The sequence below is a fragment of the Rhipicephalus microplus genome, chromosome X (genome assembly GCF_043290135.1).
Source record: "Rhipicephalus microplus isolate Deutch F79 chromosome X, USDA_Rmic, whole genome shotgun sequence".
In the NCBI taxonomy this organism is placed as follows: domain Eukaryota; kingdom Metazoa; phylum Arthropoda; class Arachnida; order Ixodida; family Ixodidae; genus Rhipicephalus; species Rhipicephalus microplus.
This window is the reverse complement of record NC_134710.1, coordinates 53,946,073-53,970,150: the sequence shown is the minus strand read 5'-3', so window position 1 is coordinate 53,970,150 and position 24,078 is coordinate 53,946,073. Positions and strand designations below refer to the sequence as shown.

The 24,078-nt window shown below is 48.0% G+C and overlaps 1 protein-coding gene across 1 annotated transcript in view; it reads left to right on the top strand.

The window, feature by feature from the left end:
• cv-2 (crosveinless 2-secreting protein) overlaps positions 1 to 24,078 on the top strand; it is a 274,346-nt gene that overhangs the window by 56,136 nt on the left and 194,132 nt on the right. Inside the window, exon 2 of the mRNA XM_037427162.2 lies at positions 22,206 to 22,277. Within this exon, the coding sequence (XP_037283059.1) occupies positions 22,206 to 22,277 (72 nt within the window). The remainder of the gene's footprint in view (positions 1 to 22,205; positions 22,278 to 24,078) is intronic.

Below are 24,078 nucleotides of genomic sequence, written 5' to 3'. Positions count from 1 at the left end.
TGCTTTTCATCATGGCCCTGACTGCAACAAAAACATTCAAGCCACTGCAGCAAAAAAGAAAACTCCCATCTTACAAATGGTGCAATTAAAGGGATGCGAAAATGACCGATGATTTAGGCTTATTTGTAAGTTACAGTTTCACGGTGTGGAAAACACCACTGTAACCACTATAATACGCTTGGTTAGCGAAAAAACGCACGGACAGAGAATGAGGGTACTAATTCAATCATAAAATTCTTGCAGCAAACGTCGTGACGTCACAAATGGTAATGGCATAGACTAGGTTATCCACAGCTTTACACTCTTAGAAAAAAAAAGCTAGTAATCAGTTAGTAAACGCGTGTTTTCACTAGTTTCCGGAGCATTTAACTACCTTCAAGGCGTACCTTTACTAGCTACCAGCTAGTACAGCTAGTAATTTTAGCCGTTACTAACCAGGGAAGCTTTCTTAGTGTTTTTAACTGAGTAACTACTGAGCCACCTACGTTGCCAGATTGGTCGTAGATGCCGCAGTATATTTTGCCGTAATGGTGATATCGTAAGCAATATTTAGGCAAGCTTCAATTTTATTGACTACCTTGGAATAGAATTTCCGTGCTACGTAATGGAACACACATAAGTAAATAGAAGGGGACATGATGATGCATAGAAAACAAGAATTATCTTATAAATTCTGTGACTGCTAACCAGTACGCGGTGTGCGGTCCCAAAGCAGGGGTATATATAGTCTTCACACTGTTGCTACAGTAGAACTCTGATATGTCCCAGTCTTGAAAAGTTACTTGTGCACACATTTGCATGCGTGCTCTCGTGATCCGCTCATATGAGTTATCATACTCATATGAGCATATAATCACGTGAGTATGAAAATTATATGCTCATATGTACTCACATGAGCATATCATATGCTCATATGAGTTATATGAGCATATGAGATTCACATATGATCATAGATATGTGAATCTGATTTGATCATATAATCATGTCGTCCATTTTCTTTAGGTATGTTGCTGTGCTACGCACTTTCCCCAGTATAGTTACATGGCGTAATTAAGAGCCATTAATCATTTACGAGGGTCATGTCAATTCATTTTTTATTCTATACTTTTGTAATAGAATCATATTGGTATGGCCACGCACACGAACATTTACCAAAATAGGCGTAAACCTCTATTTGTGGGGGTTACTAACAATTTAGTAATGAACTAACTACTCGAGTCGCCACTATTCACTTACTAACTAGGTAGTAATTTTAACTACCCCACGACGTAGTGATTTTACCCAGCCTGTTAGTATTTGGGATAATGTTGCTTACGAGCCCAACGAGTTAGTGCCTTTCATTAGGGTTACCTTTACTAGCTTCGTTTACTAGCTGGTTAGTGAATTCAGTGTCAAGTAACGGGCTAGTACTTGGTCAGTGAATATACCAACCTTTTTTTTTTCTAAGAGTGTAGTCGGTAAGAATGAGGTACATTGTTCTCTGAAGGGGCCACAGACTTAACGCACCAAATTTCAGGTAATTTCATTGAGCTAATGTCACCAAAATAATAAAAATAACTTTTAAAATCCATGACGTCACATGCGGAGATTTCGGCACGAAATTTACGGACGCATTGCAAATTTACTTTTGATTTTCTCCTCTATTTGTGAACATATGAGGGTAAGATTAAGAACACTATAGAGTTTTCAGAGTGTAACTCATCAGTCCAAACCAATGAGTCGTTTTCGTTTAGTGTCCCTTTAAAAAGCACGCATACCAGGTTTTCGTGCAAGGCACGCGTGCATCTGTGACACAGCGGCCGGAGTCCTGCGCGGAAGGTTGGAGCTCGTCTTTGCCCTACTATGTGAAGGGCAGTGGGCTCGCATTTGCGCCGGAAGGCAACCCTGTGCGTTCCAGAAACAATGTGCGATGGCGGCGAGTGAAAATACGGAGTGATGAAACCCGGGCCGGTTGTTCACCCGGGCACGCTCTGCCAGCGAGTGCCCGGGGCGCTTGCTGACCCTGGCACGCACAGCCAGAGCGCCTATATCATCGCCTCGGCCGCCGGCGTTCACTATACACGCGCTGCGGAAATTCGCGGAACGCCTGATCCGCGACCGACTTTCGTACGCCGAGCAACGCGACAGCGCACGCGTGGGACGACATCGCTTTAGGCTGGCTTTCTTCGGTCCACGGCGCTGCAGAGTTGTCGGCGCAGAACCCTGCAGGGTCCTTCCAATATACGCGCGCAGCCAAAAGCTCCGACCCCCCAGTCGCGGAGAGTGACTGGGGGGGTCGGAGCTTTTGGCTGCGTGAGTATATATATATAAAAGCTCCGAGACTGCGTCGCCGTATGGAAGAAGTCATATTGTTCCTGCATTTCCGCTGTTACTAGTGGCTATTAAAATGAGTGACACATCGCCAAGGAGTGCCACGCGATTATGATGTCGAAACTAAAAGGCGACATTGACTAGACGCCAAGCTTACGGTTTGTAACTGATGGTGGTCGCAAGGAAATCCCACTTGTCTCGGCAGCGCGCTTCCTGGTGTATACAGCACACAGGAGTGGTATATATTAACTCACATGCTTGACTATGTGCTCATTTTCTCACGCGTGGGGAGGGTACACGTGCTACGAACGAGAGAAGTGCCGTGGTGCGCTGCGCGCGCCGGGACGCCCGCCTCGAGGCACACATCATCATTTGCGAACACGTAATGCACGGCGGATATGAGTGGCGCGATCGCTCTGGCGTTCGTCATTAAGCAACCTAACCACGGCCTCGCGGAGCTAAATGTGCGACCTTTGCTAGCTGCTTATACGAGTGAAACAAACAAAAAAAATGTTGTGTCGGCGCTCACCCCAGGAAGCTCATGAAGCATGATATCCACGCAGCGACCAAATGCCGAGAGAGATAATCGAATTCGTAACTTCCGCCTCTACCTCGCCTTCGAGCGACCCCAGAAAACGGAGCCGCGAGACCTTACCGTAGTCTGCATGCTCACGTGCGTAATGGACCGAACGCGCTCTAGAATTAATTGCCTGTTTCTCTGGGCGCCGCCTGGTAGCCTTCGGCTACGTGTCGTTCGCTTCGGGCAAACGACTTCCGCCTTTACTCGGACCTAAAGTGGCGGACCTCGATCCCGCGCTTCAGCTCTGAGTCCGGGCCGGGACGGACTCCACGTTCACCGCGGCGCCGCCAGCGTCCTTGAGAGGAATGCGAACAGGCCCGCTGGGCAAACGGGAGCCCTGCGAGGCACGTGCTAGCGGCGGCGCCCAAACAAGCCCGGCAGCAGTTTTTGTGGCGAGGAGAGAAACGCGGGAAGAGATAGCAGCGGGGGAAAAGGGCATTCCTCCTGGTGCGGATTCCACAGCCGGCCTGGCCGGCTTGCCCTATCGGTGAGTTCGCTCGCGGGGCCCGCTTGTCTCTTCCCCGAAACCTAATCTAGCAGGCATGAAACGTGATTTTAATGCTGACCAATAAAAAAAAAGTGTGGCCCCCGTGGCTTCATGACGAAGATTCATCTTCCCTTGCCACTGCTCCTCTCCCTCGCGCGGACGCCGACCGCTTTGACGGCAGATGCAGCACTCCTCTTGCGGCGCAATCCCTTTCCGAGTGTTCCGCATACATGCGACCGAGATCGCTGCGCTGGACGGGCGCAACTTATAAACGTCGCATACTTCCCCACCATATGGCGACGCGTTGCGTCTTAACTAAGTGAAGCGTTATAATGACTCAACATCACGTGCCTCCAACAACACGTAAGAGAGACCACACTGTTTCGCTTCAACGCTCTCCTGGCCTATAATCTCCAGCACCGAGGATAAGTATGATGCACATGTTGGGATGCTCGGCACATGCGGTGCATCCTCTCTACGGATCATGTGTGCGTTATGAAGATAAACCTGCATAGCTAATATCTTTCCAATTTTACAGAGAGGAAGGCGAGAGAAAAGTCGACCTCGGGCTTTAAAATGTCAAAGCAATCGCCCAGTGCATGATGTCTGAAGGCACGTTCAGCCCGACGTAGCATGAGCCCGAACGAGCACACTTCTTGGTGTAATAAAAAAAGATATCTGGGGCACCCTGTATATACTTTAGTGCACAAAAGCGCAAGCATAATAGTTTTTTGCATCATGTTTCTGTTTTGTTTTTCACATATTCTATGGAGGAAGAGATATTAAAGTAAAATTTACCGCTGTCGATGTTTTACGAACCACAAGAAGAGACACCAAATTGAAAATGTGTGCCTTATACGTCATTCTCATTTTTCTCTAAATATAATGCAAAGTGTTTGGGTATTAAACCGGTATAAATAATGACGTGAATAGATTTAGCATTATGCAATTTTTTTCTCGTTTTCAATACAATTTAATAATTTAAGGTTACAATGTGGTCTAAGAAGCCTTTTTAGTAATTATTGTCGATGATAAACGCTTCATTTTGATGGCTCATGTACGATTAGCTGGCTTCAGTGGGTGCAAAATAAAACAATCTCGTAGTTCAGTGGTTATATCGGTAAACGGCGTATGTTGTGCGTGGACAAAATGTAGTTCCAACGTTGTCAGTGATTTATACCCCTGTCACACGGGCACCCGTGAAGACCGTTTAACTCACTCATCTTTACGACAATGAAGATGCGGTCGGTGTCACACGGCCACCCTTACGCAAACGAAGGTGAACGGAGCATTTCGCAAAGGACGTTCAACGATCTCCCTTCGCAGCGAAACGAGGTATTCTCGTCCTCAGCAGTCTAGAGGTCAAAGAAAATTTTCGAGCAATAAGTGGCCGCACTGAAAGAATAATACATTTTAGCAATATTAAACGTTCTTTCGTTGCAGTACTCATTCACAACGCGTGTTTGTTTACAATATTTACGCCCGTCAGAGTTCACTTAATTTCGAGCAATAAGTGGCCGCAGTGAAAGAATAATACATTTTAGCAATATTAAACGTTCTTTCGTTGCAGTACTCATTCACAACGCGTGTTTGTTTACAATATTTACGCCCGTCAAAGTTCTTACTCTCTTTCCGATGGAGGCGGAAATGTTGTAGGCCCGTGTGCTCAGATTTGGGTGCACGTTAAAGAACCCCAGGTGGTCTAAGTTTCCGGAGCCCTCCACTACGGCGTCTCTCATAATCATATAGTGGTTTTGGGACGTTAAACCCCACATATCAATCAGTTCACTTACTCTCAACATCGATGCCCTACACACCGTGCCTCGCGAGTCGGGCCGGCCGGCGCCAGCCGATCAACGTCATTACCAGCGCAATATCGCACCACTTCCTCACGTCGTCCGTTGTGTCACTCATGGCTGAATCACACAAAATGTGCGCTCACGAGGCAAGGAAGCATAAGAACTTTTGTACCGGGCATGCACTCAGGCAACAAAACAACTAAAAGCACAATGTGGCCAGCGTCACTAGCAGCATTGCTACATTTAGCGAATGCGTTTTTATTTCAAATTACTTTTAATAGTTTGTTAGTCGCTTACCGACTTAATAGTGCTTTTTTGTAAAAACCGCATAACGAGGATTCACAAAAAAATCAATAGGGATCAAATTAAAATACATTTCCGAAAATCAAACAGCGCCAGCTGAGCCCCCTCGCGGCAACTGTTACAACCTTGTCATTGCCTTGTGACGCTGCCACAACTCCTTCTCCGTCGAACCCCCTAGGAAAGATTTACGTTGACGCTGTTCAACGGAGTTTGGTGGTGGCCGTGTGACAGGGGTATTACGTTGGCAGCAACGTTTCCTAACGTAGCACGAGGGCTGCCGAAAGAGGTATACCAACGATTGCACTCGATAAAAACAAAATAAATGACACGATTCATTGTGCATTCTTCGTCGTCGTCATCATTGTCAGACTGACTACGCCCACTGCAGGACAAAGGCCTCTCCCATGCTCCGCCAGTCAACTCGTTCCTGAGCTTGCTGCTGCCCCTTTATAACCGCAAACTTCTTAATCTCATCTGTCCACTTAATTTTCTGTCTCCCCCTCACCCGCTTTTCTTCTCTGGGAATCCAGTTAGTTATCCTTAATGACCAGCGGTTATCCTGCCTACGTGCTACGTGCACGGCCCATGTCCTTTTCTCCCTCTTGATTTCAACTGCCATATCCTTAACCCCGGTTTGTTCCCCGACCTACTCTGCTCTCTTCTTGTTTCTTGAGGTTGCACCTATCATTTTTCTTTCCATCGCTTGCTGCGTCGTCCTCCATTTAAGTTGAACCATCTTTGTAAGCCTCCAGGATTCTACTCCGTGGCTAAGTACCGGCAAGATGCAGCAAACTAATGCGAGAGCTACGAACAACTAACATGATTATTCGAAGAGATGAATACGGAAATCATTGTTGGCTCAGATTCAGCGTTTTAGTTCACAATGGGACTCGTCTTTGTCAGGTTCAATACAAGTGTCCTCATCTGACGAGCTTCAAATTTTACGTTAATGCATTCAGCTGGGTATTGACTGAATGATTAGATATTTCTAGCGAATACTCACAAAGGTAACAGAGAAAAAGACAAGTGGTCGTCCTGTCTTTGTGTCTGTATTCCTTGTGCATGTTCGCTAGTAATATTGAAATATTCATTCATTTATTCATTCAATAAAGTTTCACTAATGCACTGTGGAAGCGAAAATTAAAGATAAAATGCGAAAGATTAACGCGATAACGGTAAGAAAGCTCGTTTCGCAAAAATTTTGGTTTCGGCGTCCACGCTGCTGCCGTCGTCATTGGTTGTGAGCGAAAAATCGACGTTGACTGTGGTTTGCTTTTTGTCTTACGGACGCGTATAGTGGCTCCCTCGCTCATTCGCAAAAAGAAAGAACTATGGCGTAGTGTGCACAATTGCTGCAGGTATTCTAGGATAGTTTGAAATGGCCAATGTTTCGCATTGGAGACGTTCGTTCACTTGCGGCACGATTGAGGTATGCGCCGAGAACCAAAGTTGGACGAGAGAAGGTAATGCACGTGGCGCCCGATATCTCTATCGCTTTCTATACTTGAAGGCGAAGCTCGAGCGTCCTTCATGTTTAACTTAATACGGGGAATTTCAATAAGATGTTCTTAATCACAATTTCGTCGCATTACTTCTTGTGTCCGGCACTTCTTTTCATTCTGGCCAGCAGCAATTCAATAGTGTTCTAGTAGCTAAGCCATGGTGTTCTAGTGGACACGGTGCTTTAGTGGTTAAGCCACTCGGCTGCTGACCCGCAGGTCACGGGATCGAATCCTGGCCATGGTGGCCGCATTTTAGATGAAGGCAAAAATGCTTGAGTCCCGTGTGCTTAGATTTAGGTGCACGGCAAAGAGCCCCAGGTGGTCGAAATTTCTGTAGCCCTCCACTATACGGCGTCTCTCATAATCATGTGGTGGCTTCGAGACGTCGAACCCCAACAATTATAAATTGTCGTCTCTCCAATCTCGCCCTTTTTTTTTTATTTACACGTGAGGCAGTCGTACGAAACCATCTGCATGATTGTTATACACCGATTGCTATGCATCGCAGGACAGCATGTCTATAGCCCCTGGATCTGAATGGCTTGCTGTTGGCCGTCTTCATGAAGGTTTGGGTGATCTAAGAGCCAGAGTTGACCTTACTTCCCGCCTAAACATATTCTCTCGGCGACTTTTGTTGGCTTCTTATCGATGTCGACTCATTAATTTGGGTTCACCTAGCACGTCGCTTAGCACGCTCGGCGCGAGACAAAGATACGGGAAACGGTCTTCGTGGTCATCTCGCTTCTCTCTCTCTCTCTCTCTCTCTCTCTCTCTCTCTCTCTCTCTCTCTCTCTCTCTTTGCCTCTGTATGTCTGTCTGTATATTTTTCTCGCTCATTTTCTCGCCGGCCGCTGCCGCAACAACAGTGCCTCCTGCATACGCATGCGAGTAAGTAGATGCAAGCGGCTACATTGTGGCAGCCGTGTTGTCGCGTGTGACGTCGCGCTGTAATGAAGATCGGATGTTCGCCTCGCTGGCGTCCTTGCGTCTCCCACTGGGTAGGTGGCGGCGGCGGCGTCTCTGGCGTTCTGCTCTGCTCCAACGAACACAGAGCGAACCAAGGCAATCACACTCGCGTCAGCCGTCCTTGCTTTTAGAATCTCGGCAAGTCTGTGGCAGTGCATTGGCTATGCCGCACAATATACGGGACTGGCGATAAAAGGAAAGAAAGGAAATACATAAAAACTCGGCCTGCAAAACAACTCCTCGATCGCAGCGAGGCGACATGGTGGGCGTGTGTGGAGTGGTTTTTTTCCGTTGCGTGCGGCTTTAGTGGCCCATTTATGGCGGAGAACGCGACAGCCTTTTTTTTTTTCACCCTCTTTGTTTTTATAGCTGAGAAACCAGCGTTTCGTTTATTTACGGAGTCGAATTACGACTGCCTCTTTTTATGCAACCCTTCCGTTGTACGCAAGGTCCGCGTTAATGAAAGATGCAAGCCGCGAGTGTGATAACATAGTTATCCCATAAAGCAAGCTGGAAGCACTGGTGGTGCCAGTTTATCGCCTGGAAATCCATGCCTTTTCGTCTACATTCTCTTATGTTCGCTCGAGTACTGACACATCCATCCTGTGTTTCATCACAGAGTCACGATAGACTGCTCTGCTTTGCTGTTTTATGGTGCATTTCAAAGACGGCAGTTCATTGCGAGTTTCTCTGATGTAATCAGGGAAGCATAATATGTGACAACTGAACCTTCCAAAGTCGGCCTCTCATTCATATTTGAATGCCAAGACAACAATCTACAGCGAGCATTGCGAAAGAGCTAATCAAGCGGGGCACTCTATGATGAGTTTATACGGCCTTCCCAGTTCCAACTGGGAAGAGCAAAAAGTAAAGGACGACGACTTTCCTTTTTCTCTTTACTTCGAGTGCATGGTGACGTTGAAACTCTTTGGGTACGCGTGTGTCTCTCACAGTCGTTGTGAAGGTAGAACCGTTCGTTGGCACTGCCATTGATGCATGCTACAAATGATCGTACCCTTTTACAACACGTATAGGCACTGAATCGATGAATGATGTTATTGATAGACGACGCGGTGGGATTGCTGCACTTCCTGCCGTGGCGTCAAGCGATACGAGTTGCTGCAACCTTTTACGTTCAAGGTCGCCCCTCATTGAAGCACATCCGAAAACCTTGACTGATAGCGAAACGGAAACCGGAAGGAAGCTCTCTAACTCTTCGGAGCCCTCACTTCGATTCTGTGCTCCAGTCCCAGTTTACAGCATTGAGGTTTTCTCTATACAGACCACCACGCATACTGCGTAGATGGTGTTCACATTTAACGAACACTAATAGTTGAAAAAAAAATTTTACAGCAGAGATTGGTAGGTGTAAATTCTCATCTACCGTGCGAATAGCACAGCATCGATTCGGTGACACTCCGCTTTCAGAGTTGTGAAAACGCGGCAAGCCACTGAACCCGCTAGCTTGCACGATATAAAGTCTCGAGGAACCAAACCATCAGTTTTGTGGAAGACTCTCCAAAACGGGTTCGCTTGCACGTGGAGCATTCTTAGAAGCGTTCTATTCTTCTGGCTGATGAGGCATGCGTTTGTGGGGTGTACTTGTTCCGTTATCGGGCCTCGGTGCTATACACCCATACTTCTTGTCCAGTTTTTTTTTATTTATCTGGTATACGGTACGCGCGGTGGTTACGCCTTTCCTGCACGCTCGCACGTGCGTCTGCGGGTGACGTCACACCGGAGGCAGGAGCTGACATTACGGATTTCTTTGGGAATCCGTCATGCAATCTAAAGAAATGTTATTCGCACTTGAAAAAGAAGAAACTGTGCCGTTGTAAGAAAAATTTTTCACTGCCGCATGTTTCAACGCTCTGCGATTGAAGTATGGATAAACCAACGATATTTTTCTGTTACCTTTCAGTGCGTGCTTAAAAATATTCTGTACAAAGAAACTGAAGTCGCGGGTTGCTGTGACCCGAGCAAACGTGAGCAGCAATAAGCACTGCATAAGATAAGAGGTTCCAAAACGCTATGTCACCGCGCGCTTCAGTCTGACGGAGAAAAGGAGGCGGGGCTCGCGAGCGTTTTGTTGAGCGAGGATGTCGTTAACGAGTGTGCTTCCTCGTGCGCGCCGCACTTTACGCCTCGCTTTGCGCACGCGCGGAAATAACGAAGAAACCCGCCAACTACAAAAGCATTATGACAAAGAAGAAGCGAATCTCTAGACGCGCGAAGCACGGCTTTGTCGACCGCGATGGTTTAGGGGGACGAGCTTGTAATTTTGTATTGCCCTTTTTGGTGAGCTAAACAGCTCAATTCTGCTGCTGTCTGAGAACATTTTGCTCTTGTCGTTCATTCAGAAAAAAAAAGAAGAGCAAACAGCCAGGCCAAGCCCGAACAGCGCTGTATGAGTGGCACGCTTCACAGATCTCGCACAGGCAGTTTTCACGGCGGGCTTCTCCTAACGGCACTCGCTTTCTCGCCTTTATATGCTGGCAGCTCTAAACTTTACGCCCAATGCGGCATCGCGCCATGGTGACTGCCGAGGTTTCTTTGAAATGGGGTTTGGAGACAAAATTACTGCGCGTAACTCAGGCGGCGTGTTTGCGTATTGTACATAAATAGCCATGTCGGTGATGACCGCCTTTTGTTGTGGCAACGGCCATCTCAGCGCCGCCTTATTTGTTGAGTGGCGGCCGTTAAAGGAAGGCACTGGTCCGGGCAGACGTCCCGACTCGAACAGCACGCAGTAAAACTGCGCGGATGCTTTATTGCCCGTGCAAGAGTGGGTACAACGTGCAAGCTATATCATCGGCCGTTTCGTGCGTATCTGTCTATATGTGTTTGTGTCTGCGTGCTCGTCTGTATGCGCACAAATGACCGACATTCCCTCCCTTTGTTCCGCCGTGTTTCGTCTCGCTGTTCTTGGTGAATGATTTGAGAGGGTATAGGTAAATGTAGCGGGGTATTGTGATGCATGGTTCTTGTTGCTGATTTGTTTTTCTCCCGGGCTGAGCCTCAGAGAGTTTTGTTAATAAGGACAAAGCCGTTCGGTTTCCAAGAAACACACAAAAAGTTTAATTGAAAAGAAAAAAGGCAAAGATTCCTCACAAAACAAAACACTTAATAAACAGTTGACTGGACATGACGAAACACATCTGTAAACACCCAACAAAAACGTTCAAAGTCAGTAACTAAACCTAACGTTCGAAAGGGGCTGAGTGATGGGAGTAGCGCAAGAGTATCGGTGCAGTCTCACCCACACGTTGGTTTTCGGCGGTGATGAGAAACCGGAACGCCGTGACTCCTGCGTCAGTGCGTGGGCTGGACGAGGACGAGGGAACGCTGGCTGCTGGCGACACGTCGAAAAGCCCTACCAAATCGTGATGGTTTCGGCTTGAGGAGCGTGGACACGTCGGAGACGGGAGAACGCAGGCTGGTGGCGACGCGTCCGGGAACTAGGGTCGACCTAGTCAAGCAGCTGGGCGCACAGCTCGGGCCCGGAGCCCGACGGCTGTAGCTCGCCTGCCGGAACCGAAGTCCGCAGGCTCTGGAAAGGAGTTCAGGACCGGATGGCCACGGTCCTTTGGAGCGGGAACCCGACAGCAGGAGGCCCCGGCCGGTGGAAGTCCTGTAGGCTCGGGTCCGGAACCCAACGGCCCATCTTCAGCGCCCGGTCCGGTGACGACCTTCCGCTTGCACTGCCTGCCTCGAATTCCCCTTGCTCTGGTCTCCCCAGGCTCCTGCTTCAGCTCTGGCCCACTTGTCTCGTTCTCATTGGAGATACTACTCTTTCGTGGTGTCAAGCCATTGGGCCTTGAAATCTCCGTGTTCGCTGCCCATTGGATGTTTTACCTTTTGTTTACTTCACGTCCTGCCACGCATCCTCGTGCTTGACGCTCTTTAACGTCGTCATTCTTGTTTAAGCAGCACCGCACGTGCACTCTGGTATTTCTCCTTTTGTTTTTTTTTTTTTCCGTGACGCGCACTTTTCGAAGGCGCGCACTTTGAACGCGCACCACACATCACATACGCCCCCCTTTTATTCAAGTTTTTTTTTTAGAAAAAAAAAACTGCCGATGAGTGCGCGTTCTGCACTACGTCACAATTAAACCACATATTTGCACCACGCAGTTCAACACATCACCGGGCTACAGTTCGCTACATCGTCCAAATGTCCACACTTAAACTTTAGATTCACCCAATTGCATTTAAAAGTTCTGAAACCCGGAATAAACCTTTTTACTACAAAATCGACTATGGACAAAGCTACTTGTGTCCGCATCTAAAAGTCGAAGTCCAGAAAGAGCTACCGGTTTTCTAACCCTACACTCAGGTTATCGCGTCCCAAACCAGACGCACTGCCCTTCTCGCGCGTTTCGAAATTAACTGTGGCAAACATGCTTTTATGCACTTTCGCTGAAACGCGTGTCTGCGCCCCCGCCGGCCACATGAACGCTTACCGGTCACAGAGGAACAGGGCGCGGTCTCGAGCCGTCGGCGTCGACACGAAACGCACTGAGACACGAATGTCCAAATGCCACAATCTCTCACACAAATGCTTTCTTTTAGTTCACCATCTAATGAACACAAGCTCGGGGTGCCCTCAGCAAGCCCAAACGCTCCGACAAGCGTGTGAGGTTCCTGGATTCTTGAGAAGGGATGCCGTTGTGCTCGGTCATTATACAGCTCATCTTGAGTGGACTTAATTATAGGTTCAAAACCAATCACGTTCTCAGGTTCAAGACCCTGTCTGGCATTCTCCATACCTACTATCGAGCCCACCTCCGATTCGATACTGTTTATTTTGAAGAGTGCTTCAGCACTCCCATCGTGTTTTCTCGGACAAATAGCAGTTACGCTATCCTGTGAACTAGAATCCCCTCTCTCTCTGAGTGAGATATACGTATGGTCTAGGACCATTGACGTGGTGCCTGCTGCTACCTCTGTCGGTACAAAACAATCAGTGGCCACTATATCAGAGCCTTCATGGCATTCGCTGCCATCTTCCCAATGACGTTCTAGCGCTCCTTCCATGGAGCTATTGAGAGGTAGCCCTACCCCTTCCCGAAATGTGCTCGGCCTCTGAGACGTTCTGATACACACCTCATTCTGAATGGAGCTTCTTCGTTCCCTGCTATCGAAGCTTTGCTCCACAACATTTTCCACAGCTTCTAGGTCGCCCATATCCAGGCGCTCTTCTTCATAGGTGCTTGGCCTCTCAGAGGTCCCCAAGCAGCTAACGGAAGTAATATGTTCCCAGCCAGAGAAGCTTTCCGTCGCTTCAACAAACTCCTCATGACTCCTGCCTTCTTGGCTGTCCACCTCTCTGCCTTCCTCTATCTGAGCTTCTCGCTCCGAAGTAAGGCTGTCGCGAGGCTCGAGGCCAACCTTGCAGGAATCGACTTCCCTCCAGCAAACGCTGCTATCGGAGCAAACATTCACCGCTTGCTCGACCTTCTGCATCGCCAGCTGCCCCCTTTTCGCCATCGCAAGCTCGAGTCGCCGCTCGTAGTCCACCCTCTCTAATTGGAGCTGCTGCTTCAGTATGCGTGTCTGACGCTCTAGCAACACTTTATTTTCACGCGTTACGCGCTCTAGCTCCTCCTTCTTAGCTCTAAGCACCAATTCAAGCTTTTCCTTCGCCGCCTTTCGTTCTGCAGCCCGTTGCTCACGCTCCCTCTCCATCCGCTCCTCGTACCATACTCTAAACTCCGCTCCCGTCAGTCCCATTTTATCCGCCAACTCAATTAACTCCCACGTGTTCGTCATCGTGTTAACCGCGTCAAAAAATCTACTGGAAAAACAAACGACTTTGTCCTGTCGGAGCGGACGCCAATTTGTGATGCGGGTTCTTGTTGCTGATTTGTTTTTCTCCCGGGCTGAGCCTCAGAGAGTTTTGTTAATAAGGACAAAGCCGTTCGGTTTCCAAGAAACACACAAAAAGTTTAATTGAAAAGAAAAAAGGCAAAGATTCCTCACAAAACAAAACACTTAATAAACAGTTGACTGGACATGACGAAACACATCTGTAAACACCCAACAAAAACGTTCAAAGTCAGTAACTAAACCTAACGTTCGAAAGGGGCTGAGTGATGGGAGTAGCGCAAGAGTATCGGTGCAGTCTCACCCACACGTTGGTTTTCGGCGGTGATGAGAAACCGGAACGCCGTGACTCCTGCGTCAGTGCGTGGGCTGGACGAGGACGAGGGAACGCTGGCTGCTGGCGACACGTCGAAAAGCCCTACCAAATCGTGATGGTTTCGGCTTGAGGAGCGTGGACACGTCGGAGACGGGAGAACGCAGGCTGGTGGCGACGCGTCCGGGAACTAGGGTCGACCTAGTCAAGCAGCTGGGCGCACAGCTCGGGCCCGGAGCCCGACGGCTGTAGCTCGCCTGCCGGAACCGAAGTCCGCAGGCTCTGGAAAGGAGTTCAGGACCGGATGGCCACGGTCCTTTGGAGCGGGAACCCGACAGCAGGAGGCCCCGGCCGGTGGAAGTCCTGTAGGCTCGGGTCCGGAACCCAACGGCCCATCTTCAGCGCCCGGTCCGGTGACGACCTTCCGCTTGCACTGCCTGCCTCGAATTCCCCTTGCTCTGGTCTCCCCAGGCTCCTGCTTCAGCTCTGGCCCACTTGTCTCGTTCTCATTGGAGATACTACTCTTTCGTGGTGTCAAGCCATTGGGCCTTGAAATCTCCGTGTTCGCTGCCCATTGGATGTTTTACCTTTTGTTTACTTCACGTCCTGCCACGCATCCTCGTGCTTGACGCTCTTTAACGTCGTCATTCTTGTTTAAGCAGCACCGCACGTGCACTCTGGTATTTCTCCTTTTGTTTTTTTTGTTTTCCCGTGACGCGCACTTTTCGAAGGCGCGCACTTTGAACGCGCACCACACATCACAGGTATTTGAACGACGTAAAAGTGGTATTTTCGGTCCTTCACTTGTGTGCGCGTGTGGGCGACGTACAGTGGGCCAAATCTTCAGCTATCATGCGTGAGTGGCAGATTTTTTTTTGTTGATGTATCTTTGTCTTACGAATGAATTCAGTTTCAAACAAGGTGAAGACAAGTTTATGCCCACGAAGCAATTTTTTTTGTAATTTCATTCCATAATGTGGTGCTGACAGAAAAAACAGTGGCCGATGCGCAGAATAGCTAAAATTTTGGCCGACTGTGCGAGTGTGCGTCCACGATAACCTACATTGTGTGCTGCACGCCACCGTATTATTCAAGTCGCAGTGCTACCCGTGGCGGTTGTTCTGCCCCGTACGCTTTTTCTTGCGTATACGGTTTTAAAGCTTCTCCCTCCTTAAAGTATATTGAACACCTTACGATGAACATTCTAAAAGAGCCACCTGTCAATGCAGCATTCAAAAAATTGAAAAAGGAACAACGAAAAAGTTTTCATTGTGAATGCTGGCCTTCAGTGGTGTCTTACAGCTTCAGACTTTTTTAAAAGAAAGTTCATGGGTCACTTACAAAGGGCGTCGGCCGTCTAGCTGCTACTCTGGAACGCGGCCTCAGCGTGCATCGTCAACTGCGAGGTCAGATCAGGTTGCTCGATTAAGATCTCCCGCTCGCGCCATCTCTCGTAGGGGACATCTGCGAGCGTGCGGCTTCTCACCATCTGGCTGCTATTCGTCGACACGTTAGTCACGCCTCCTACTTTACCTCGCAAACTGGGGGTGAAGCGGTTGACGCTGGAGATTACTTAAAACCGGGCCGCTATTATATGCCGCACTATGCATTCGTGACTCACCGAGCTCGAGTTCGCGTTAAGGAGTATATTTAGAGCAACGTTTGGGCGATGGCCTCAGCCTCCAGGGTAATGGCGTAGTATTATTGTCGTAGACGTTAGAAGAGATGTTCACGCATCGAAGTCAAACGCAAAACGAGGGTCTTTTTTGCGTTCTATTCAATGACTGACTTCTAACCGCGTTCTACGCTATTGTTACCCTGATTTGAGATACACCGGTTCACAGCCTCAGAAGCCCTCAAAATGGAAAACTTCTACCACCAGCAGCACTCTGTATTTGTGGAGTGCACGGCGCACTTGGGCGAAAAAGAGTCAAGGCAGGCGTCTGCCATGCGCCGCCCGGTGCGAGTGTTAGCGCTAACTTCAGAATGCTGCATTCTCTGCCTGCCCCCCCCCCCCCCCCAACCCCAACCCTTCCGCATTCTATTCTACTCCAGCGGTGAGTACGTGAATAGCCCGATCGCATCCATCTTTTCCTCGCCGCCGGAAATTGACAGGATTGGACGTTCGTCCCTTCCAAGAGGGAAGCTGGCGCAACTTATATCGCCTGGTCATCTTGCTTTAGTTCAGGAAGCGTTTCGGCAGAGGCCGTCCAGAGCAGCGCCTTTGTGGGCCACGCATCTTGTCTTCCCGCGCGGCTTTGTGTCGCTGCCCTTTTTTTGTCGTGCCCTGCAACATTCCCGGCAGCTCTGGCGACAAGCACGCCGAATGACTATAGCTGTGCGCCACTGTGTGCCTAAGTGGTGCTCGCCGGCAAGCCTGCTGATTGACACGTTGGAACCGCGCCAGTAGAGTTCGCCAGCTTTGGTCTCCGCGGGCGAGAAGGGCCCAACGGCCACGATGTCCGGCCGGCATAGTATTCGTGCCTTGACATTTTGTTCAAAGGGCAACCTATAGGATATCCACGGACTCGAGTTTGTTTGTAGCCAGAGGGAGACTGTGACACCCGTGGGCGAGCCGACCCGGTCGTGCACTACGTGATGCAGGGCCATCCCACGCAGTCGTCTCCCAACGAGCATCGTCGTATCTGCGTAGGCGGCCGCACGTAGCCAACCCCACCACGAATCACGAGAGCATTATACGTCGGTCTGGCTTCGTACGGCTGCGGAACTAACTGAACTAACTGTGAGCATCACTCGTTGAGCACCACTCGTGTTTGTAATATATCACAAGGCTTTCTTAATGCTTTTACCTGTGCGATTCATTTACGAAGGAAAAGGTTTCCGGTAACTGAGTACTTCCGATTCTCGTCAAGCGAAAAAAAAACGTACAAGCGACTCTAACGACGACAGCGTTGTTCTTTGCCAAATACAGTCGTCCTGCTAACGAGAAATTTGGCAGATCCCACGTATACCTTGGGAATTGACGTTAAACGAAGCATGCGGAGGGAAGGTGACAACGTCGTATTTTTTTTTTAGCGACACTTTATTAAATGACACTAAATATGCGTACAAATGTTCAATGCACAAACAAGATGACCAGTCGAAGATGTTTATATAACCAGTTGTTTGCACTTGTGCAACAATCCCAACATCAGTACTAGAAAACTAGAACGATGAGCTGATATGAAACACTGCCATGGTACTCGCGAGGATGGTAGCTCTAGACACTGCTACGTTAATCATTTTCAGCGGATGGCACCTAACTACTATTCACGCTGACGCGATGTGACGGATGTATCATAGGAGTTCATATGTAATGTTTACAAAATTCAAAATTGAATAGTCAGCACTGCAACCACAATGCAGTTTCATGAACACTACGGTTTATTTCAAAAGTTGTTCCGAGACTGGCGTTGCTATGTGGTATAGAATAATTTATTGCCACGCAGGTTTGATTCTTTCTGGGACCCTGACATTTATTCTTTACATTCTTAGGGTCAACGCTGCCAATGTTCGCTTAGAATGGCTCACGTGTTAAGATTGCCCGTGTGTGCTGTCGCCGTTTCTGGGTAGATACTAAGTGTCAATCACCTGTGGTGCATACCCGCATACCAGTAACACATACACGCCCTCGGGTATGTGCCACTGTCTGGCGGAATGTGTTTGCCGATGTACGTGACGGGATATGGGCATTATTTATGTCTTTACTAGCGCGTCGTATTTGTCAAGCCATCTTAAGTTGAATTCCAATGGCAGTTCGCGAGCGCCCAGCCGGATCGAGAGCGGAGCGTGCAGATCCGAGCGGGATTGCTTTCGCCGAATCTGCTATTGTAACGCGCGCGTCACGATGGGAGCGGTTGGTGAGCGGAAATCTAGCGAAGGAGCGTGAAGCGTTATCCCGGTCGTCCACGGCTGCCCGCGACCATGAAACATCCATTTGTGATTGCATGAAAGGCGGCCGCACAGAGACACCTTACGTGAACTTCTGATCGAATCCGCCGATTTCGGTGGAGCGAGAATTCTTTCTCTGCGGAGCAATCCGTGATCTGTGGTTGCTCTCAATCTGCCAATGGAACGCACAATTTACACTCCGAATCCGCCATTGGAAGGTGATTTCTACGCTTGGAGCAGAAAAAACTCGATCTGCATCTGCCATTGGAATTCAACATTACCATGTCATACTATAGTTTTGGCTCACGCCAAGTCGAGGGGCATATGTGCATGTCTCACAAACTCTGGTAACAGACTCATCTTGTTTTAGACCGTGCCTTTAGTTTGAGATCACGCTTTGTTTCTTTAGATTTTCTAATGTCTGGCGACCGCTGAAGAGGCATCTTTTCACTAACACCGTTTCTTGAAATTATATTAGACGCTTCACAATCTCTTCCACAAACCAGTCTTAGTCAAACAGTGATTAGAACTTTCACATAATAAAACCAATACGACAACTGCTATCGTTATCTGCTGCCTAGAATGCATTTTACATACCGCTTGCACGTTCGCAAAGGTCTCCTTGCAAGGAGTTGCAGAGTTAAGTTTGTACAATTCGCGCTCATGTTAGCTAAGAGTCTGACCGATGACACTTTTAAATGTTCAGCTACACTTGCATGCTTTTTTAGTGTGCTTATTTAACACTGCTTGATGGCAGGCCACAAGAAATTATAACATCAGAGTTTTTATAATATCCTTTATTGGGGCCCACCGGATGTCTTTCTGGTTAACCTCCCTGCCTTCTCCCTGTTGTTGCTTCCTCCTCCTTTATTAGGGCCCAATGCCAAATTAAGAATACTTTAGGGGAAGTTTTAACAGGCTTACGCATACTGCGAGACCACACTTCTTAGTTTTGACCAAAGCGTTTTGTATGCAACACCAATGGTCCCCTACCTCCAACCCCATATAACCTTCTTGTGTCGTTGCTTAAAACTTTAGTTCTGTTGTTGTGCTGTAAATAATTATCACCTCTGATGTCTAAAGTTACAGAAATGCAGTGCTTTGTGCTACCCCAACCTTTTCTTTTCCCCAATCTTATTTGCGTCTGGTTTCTCGCGCTAGTAATTATGTCATAGAAAGTACGTTAAGGTGTCAATTGCTTCCGGAGGGCACTTATGTGGGGCAAAAAAATTGCTTTTTGCTGCCCCTAAGCGTGAAAGTCATTACCAAACGTCATGAACAAAAGCCTGTTTTGTGAAGATTGAGATTGTTTCTCTTGAAAAAGAGAACAACCGCGCATAACACTTTTTTTAAGATTTATTCTCAGCGTGGTGTTGCCTGGCATCAGTGAGTCATTAGAGACAATCGTTCTTCAATCACTGCAACTTCTATGCAGTCATCGATAAACGTGGATGCACCACAGTGTATTTTTTTTATGGGGACAACGACATCGCCACATGAGGTGCCGTAATATAGAGGCGCCGAAGCCAGAACACCGTGCCGCGTTGGGACAGCTATGATCAAATGGCTGCCGTATTTAAACAACTTTGATGCATTAATCTCTACAGGTGTGCTGATTTTACAATACCGGGTTTTTCTAACGCTGACGGGCCTCTCTGAACGAGCGTTAAGTGGGCGTAAAAGGCCGCGCGGTTGTTTCGGGCCGAGCGCGGTGGAAGGGCGCGTACGCTCCCATGGAGGGGGCGCGGCGCGGCCAAATTCGCCGCGTTGCCGTTGCACGGCGCCAGTGTGCAGCAGAGCACTGGAAAGCGTGCAGCACGGCAAGCCCAGTGTTCTTGAGGGGAAGCCAAACACTGCACGACTGAGCTTTTCAGCATTGCATAAAAAACACCTGTGTGACGCAGGCTATCAATGCGTGGCACTGCGTTGCTGAATAGTGGTTTTGGTTACCAGCTCGAGTTTTACGATACCAGATTGGCAGCCGTGAAGGCTTTTTGGGGGAAATTGTCATTCGTGTTCGGTGGGCCTCACCTCAAAGCCCGCGTCTTATTGCAAGTTCGCGAAAAGCGCTTGGTCACGGCCATTCTCGAACAGCTGTCAAGTTCTTGAGGGAAGTGTCTAGTGTTTTTCTTTCTTGATTATCAATTATGCTCAGTGTAGTTTTTCAATTACGTGCGATGAAACTATTTGCACTCACTCAAGAATATGCACTTGTACGTTTCGTGTGTCAAACGTCGTACGTCGTTTTGTGTCAAGTCTGCGTACTAGATGGGTGGCCTAAATTACTCGTAATAGCAATACAAACAAAACTTGAACGTATTTTAATATCGCTAAATTACGATAAGCTAATGATTATGCGATACAGTAAAACTGTGTTTCTGAGCTTGCACTGTCGTTTAAATGTTTGAAATTTAATTTCTCCGATCATGGCGATTGGCCAACTTACATCGATGATACGGGTTTCAGGATGCACAAATCTTTGAAATGGTATTCTAAACAATAAAAAAATGGTGCTGAACATGCGGTATGTATGACTTGTCCGCAACCAATTACGGTGGTGAGCGTGCCTTTTGTGGCAAAAAAGGGGAAAAATAACACTCCGAGACAACCACCAGTGGGGTGTGATGGCATCCTCTGAGAACAGAATCCCACTAAGAGCTAACATAGGGAAGTGAATCAATTAACTATGGCCTCTCGTGTGCAAAGTTTCTGTAGAGAGTCGCGGACTTCTACGTTTTACCTGTCCTAGCACACTTAATTATACGCGGTGTTGAACCATAGTTTTAGCGCATTATTCACTTTCCAGCTTGAAATTTGTGCCAGCAGCGCATGTCAGCTCACTGGAAGGAGTGTGCTATATTCCGCCCTGGTTTATTTATTTATTTACTTATTTACTTATTTATTTTGCCAGGTCTTTTTCATTATGAAATTTATTGTGATCTTGTGCTAAGATAAAGGTGATTTAATTTAATTTACTGCTACGCACATACAGTTGTCATTCCCTCAAAGAGACCTGAATCCTCGCTTTCACTTTTTTTTAGCTTGGTTTGCTTAATGAAAGCATTTACATTGCGAACAATAGAAGGAGTGAAGGGCACCAGATGGAAACTGTCGTTTTCAACTGATCCCAATTTGTATTTTTTTATTTTAGTATTTGTTTTGTTTCGTGCAATTATACGCAAATATGGCATAAAATGTGTATGTACCGAACGTGCTCTTAGGCATATAGCCTAATAATAATAGTAATAGCAATTTAATAATGATATTATTATTATTATTATTATTATTATTATTATTATTATTATTATTATTATTATTATTATTATTATTATTATTATTATTATTATTATTATTATTATTATTATTATTATTATTATTATTATTACCAAAACTTGGTGAGCATGTCGTATTGGCAAGTTTGTCACCTGATGAGAGAAAAACTAACAAGAGCATATCCATAAACAGGTACTATATCGGCAAACAGGAACGTACAGTCGCCCATTTCTTTTTTAATTTTTTTTTTTTTGCTATTGAACACGCGAGCGTCGACTGCCCAGTCCATAAGCGGCGTTTAACACAGCACAGTGGCAAAATGAACCAGAATGCTTGCAATACCTGCGAATAACAGTTCTGTTGCGCTGTAAATAATTATCACCTCTGATGTCTAAAGTTACAGAAATGCAGTGCTCTGTGCTACCCCAACCTTTTCTTTTTCCCAATCTTATTTGCGTCTTATTTATTTCCCAATCTTTTTCCCAACCTAGGAGGCCCGCATCAAGCGCTTGAAGATTCGGCGGTTGATGCTCACGCGTTCAGGTTTTGAAAAAAAATGGGCGGGAGTACACAAATGCGCCGTCTTCGTCAACTGATTGGCCGCATTCAGACATGATGACACTCCCCAAAGCAACTCAGTGATAAATATGGCAACATTTCGGAGCACTTCCGACCGTTTTGCATCCGGACTTGAGATGTCTGTACACGTGCTCTTGCCTGTCATTTTCGTGTTGTCTTTTCCTGAATATACTTGCGCAGTAACATTGATTGCATCGCACTATTTGCTACACTGTTCTTCATCGTAATGCGAGGTATGAAAGTGGTCTGCGATGCATTATCGACCCGGATAAAGTGATTGCTAATTCTTTGAAAGCGGCTGTTCTTTGTGTTTCATCTGTACTCGGTGTCTGTACGGTGTGCCTCAACTGACCAACAATTATTTCACGTGCCGCAGGACACTCCCACTCCTGTGTGCTGATCCTCGCTTCGTGGCTCCCTCTCACGGTTTCCACACTCCTGAAGCCAGGTACGCGCAGTTTATTCGCATTTTTTTTGAAGCGTGTAACTTACCATGCTGCCGCTTTGCGAGAAGCCCTGCAAGAGCGCGAAGGCTTCCGACCATAGCACGTAGTGTTGCATTTTGCGAGCATCTTTGATTCTGTCGCCTTTCTACGTTCGAGGGTGAGCTTGCGTCATGCAAACTAACGTTGTCGCGATGCAGCGTTGTTAGCTTGCTTCGCGCTCATCCTATGTTTGTTACCTTATCGGAAAGCGTTCATTGCACGCACCGGCGTGCGGGTGAAGGAGTGGTTGTCGCGGGGAAATTAACATATCTGGAACGTCTTTATCGGTCGCCAGAATGACGAGGCTGCACATGAAAGGGAGCAGAACGGGGCGGGCCGCGAGAAATGCGCGCGGCCGCTCGTTTCGGCGGGAAAGCCGGTGCATGTGCACAAATCTAGTGGCATCTTCGGCTGAGCTGCACTGGTACCGTGACGGTGGAAAGGAAGCTACGTCAAACACCGCCCTAGTTTCACGCCTCGCTACGGGCCAGCCGAACGTGTGAACCACAAAACTCGAATCCGCTACAGCAGCGCTGTATGCGAGAGACGTCATTAGGCAGACGACGATTTCCATGCGTCCCGTTTGTACTGGTAATAAGAGAGCAAACAACAGAAAATCAAACGATGAGGGACACTTGCGAGACGCCACGTGTCCAGTTGGGTGCGCATCTGTTCTCCGGCCGGTTGTGCTGCATCGATTCTGCACCAACTCGACGAGGGTTACGGCAATTTTCTCATCGCCTTCCGGGTGTCTAGTGGAAGCCTGGCAGCAAAAGTAGCCTTCTGCGAGTACGGTCGGACGATGTAAGCTCACGTACGTTTTCTGTGCCGTCCAGCCATGTTCTCCGGCAGCGCCAGCTGTAAATTACGCCTGCAATGATGGAACGTTGGCGCGTCGTCTGCCAGCGCGCGCGGGCTGATGGGATTGCACCACGATCCACCGTGAACCTCCGCCGTGGCGTGCACTCGTGTCGTGGCCGGCCGAAATGTGGCACTGCACGCGTGGTGCCCAGACGAACGTACGGCACGTGCACAGAAAACGCCACCAGTGCCGCCAGCTGAAGATGCCATTAGACTGCGCAAGAACGCCGTCGGCGCGCGCTGAGAGACCGGACTTTTTTTCTTTTATGTTCGCTTCTTTCGCGCTTCTCCTATTATTCTTGTTGCGCGGCCCACCTCGTTTTTCGTGCGAGCCTTGGACGCACGTGCGTCGTTGAGCCATTCTGATGCAGCCAGCGCCGTCGATTACTTCCGGATGCCGCGCTGTAAAAGGGTGGAGTCGCGCGCATGCAGTGCTCGTCGCAGACAGCGTGGGAGGCAAGCCGGTCTGTTACACTGGCGGCGGCCAGACGAGTCTCGGGACTCTCATCGGGCCGCAGAGTAGAGGTGCGCGAGAAAAAACCGGCTATTCATCGCGGCCGCTAATACGAGCGGGTTTGGTGCGTTCTTTGCAGAATGCAATACTGCATTCAGTCAGCCTCGATACACAAGAAGAGCACATCAGCTGGGTATAGTTCTCGGTGTTGCGATTTATTCTCGTGATCATGTCATTTTGTGTTGCTTTATTGCTTTGTTTTTTTTTATTCATTCATTTCATTCATTTTATTACCTCAAAGGTCCCGGTTGTGATATTACATGAGGGAGTGGGTGATAGAAAGGCTATTAGTATAATGGCAGTCATGCAGGCTTTTTGTGGGAATTTGACATTTATGTTCCGTTCGGTAGACCACGCCTCAAAGCCCTCGTTTTGTTCCAGGTTCGTGA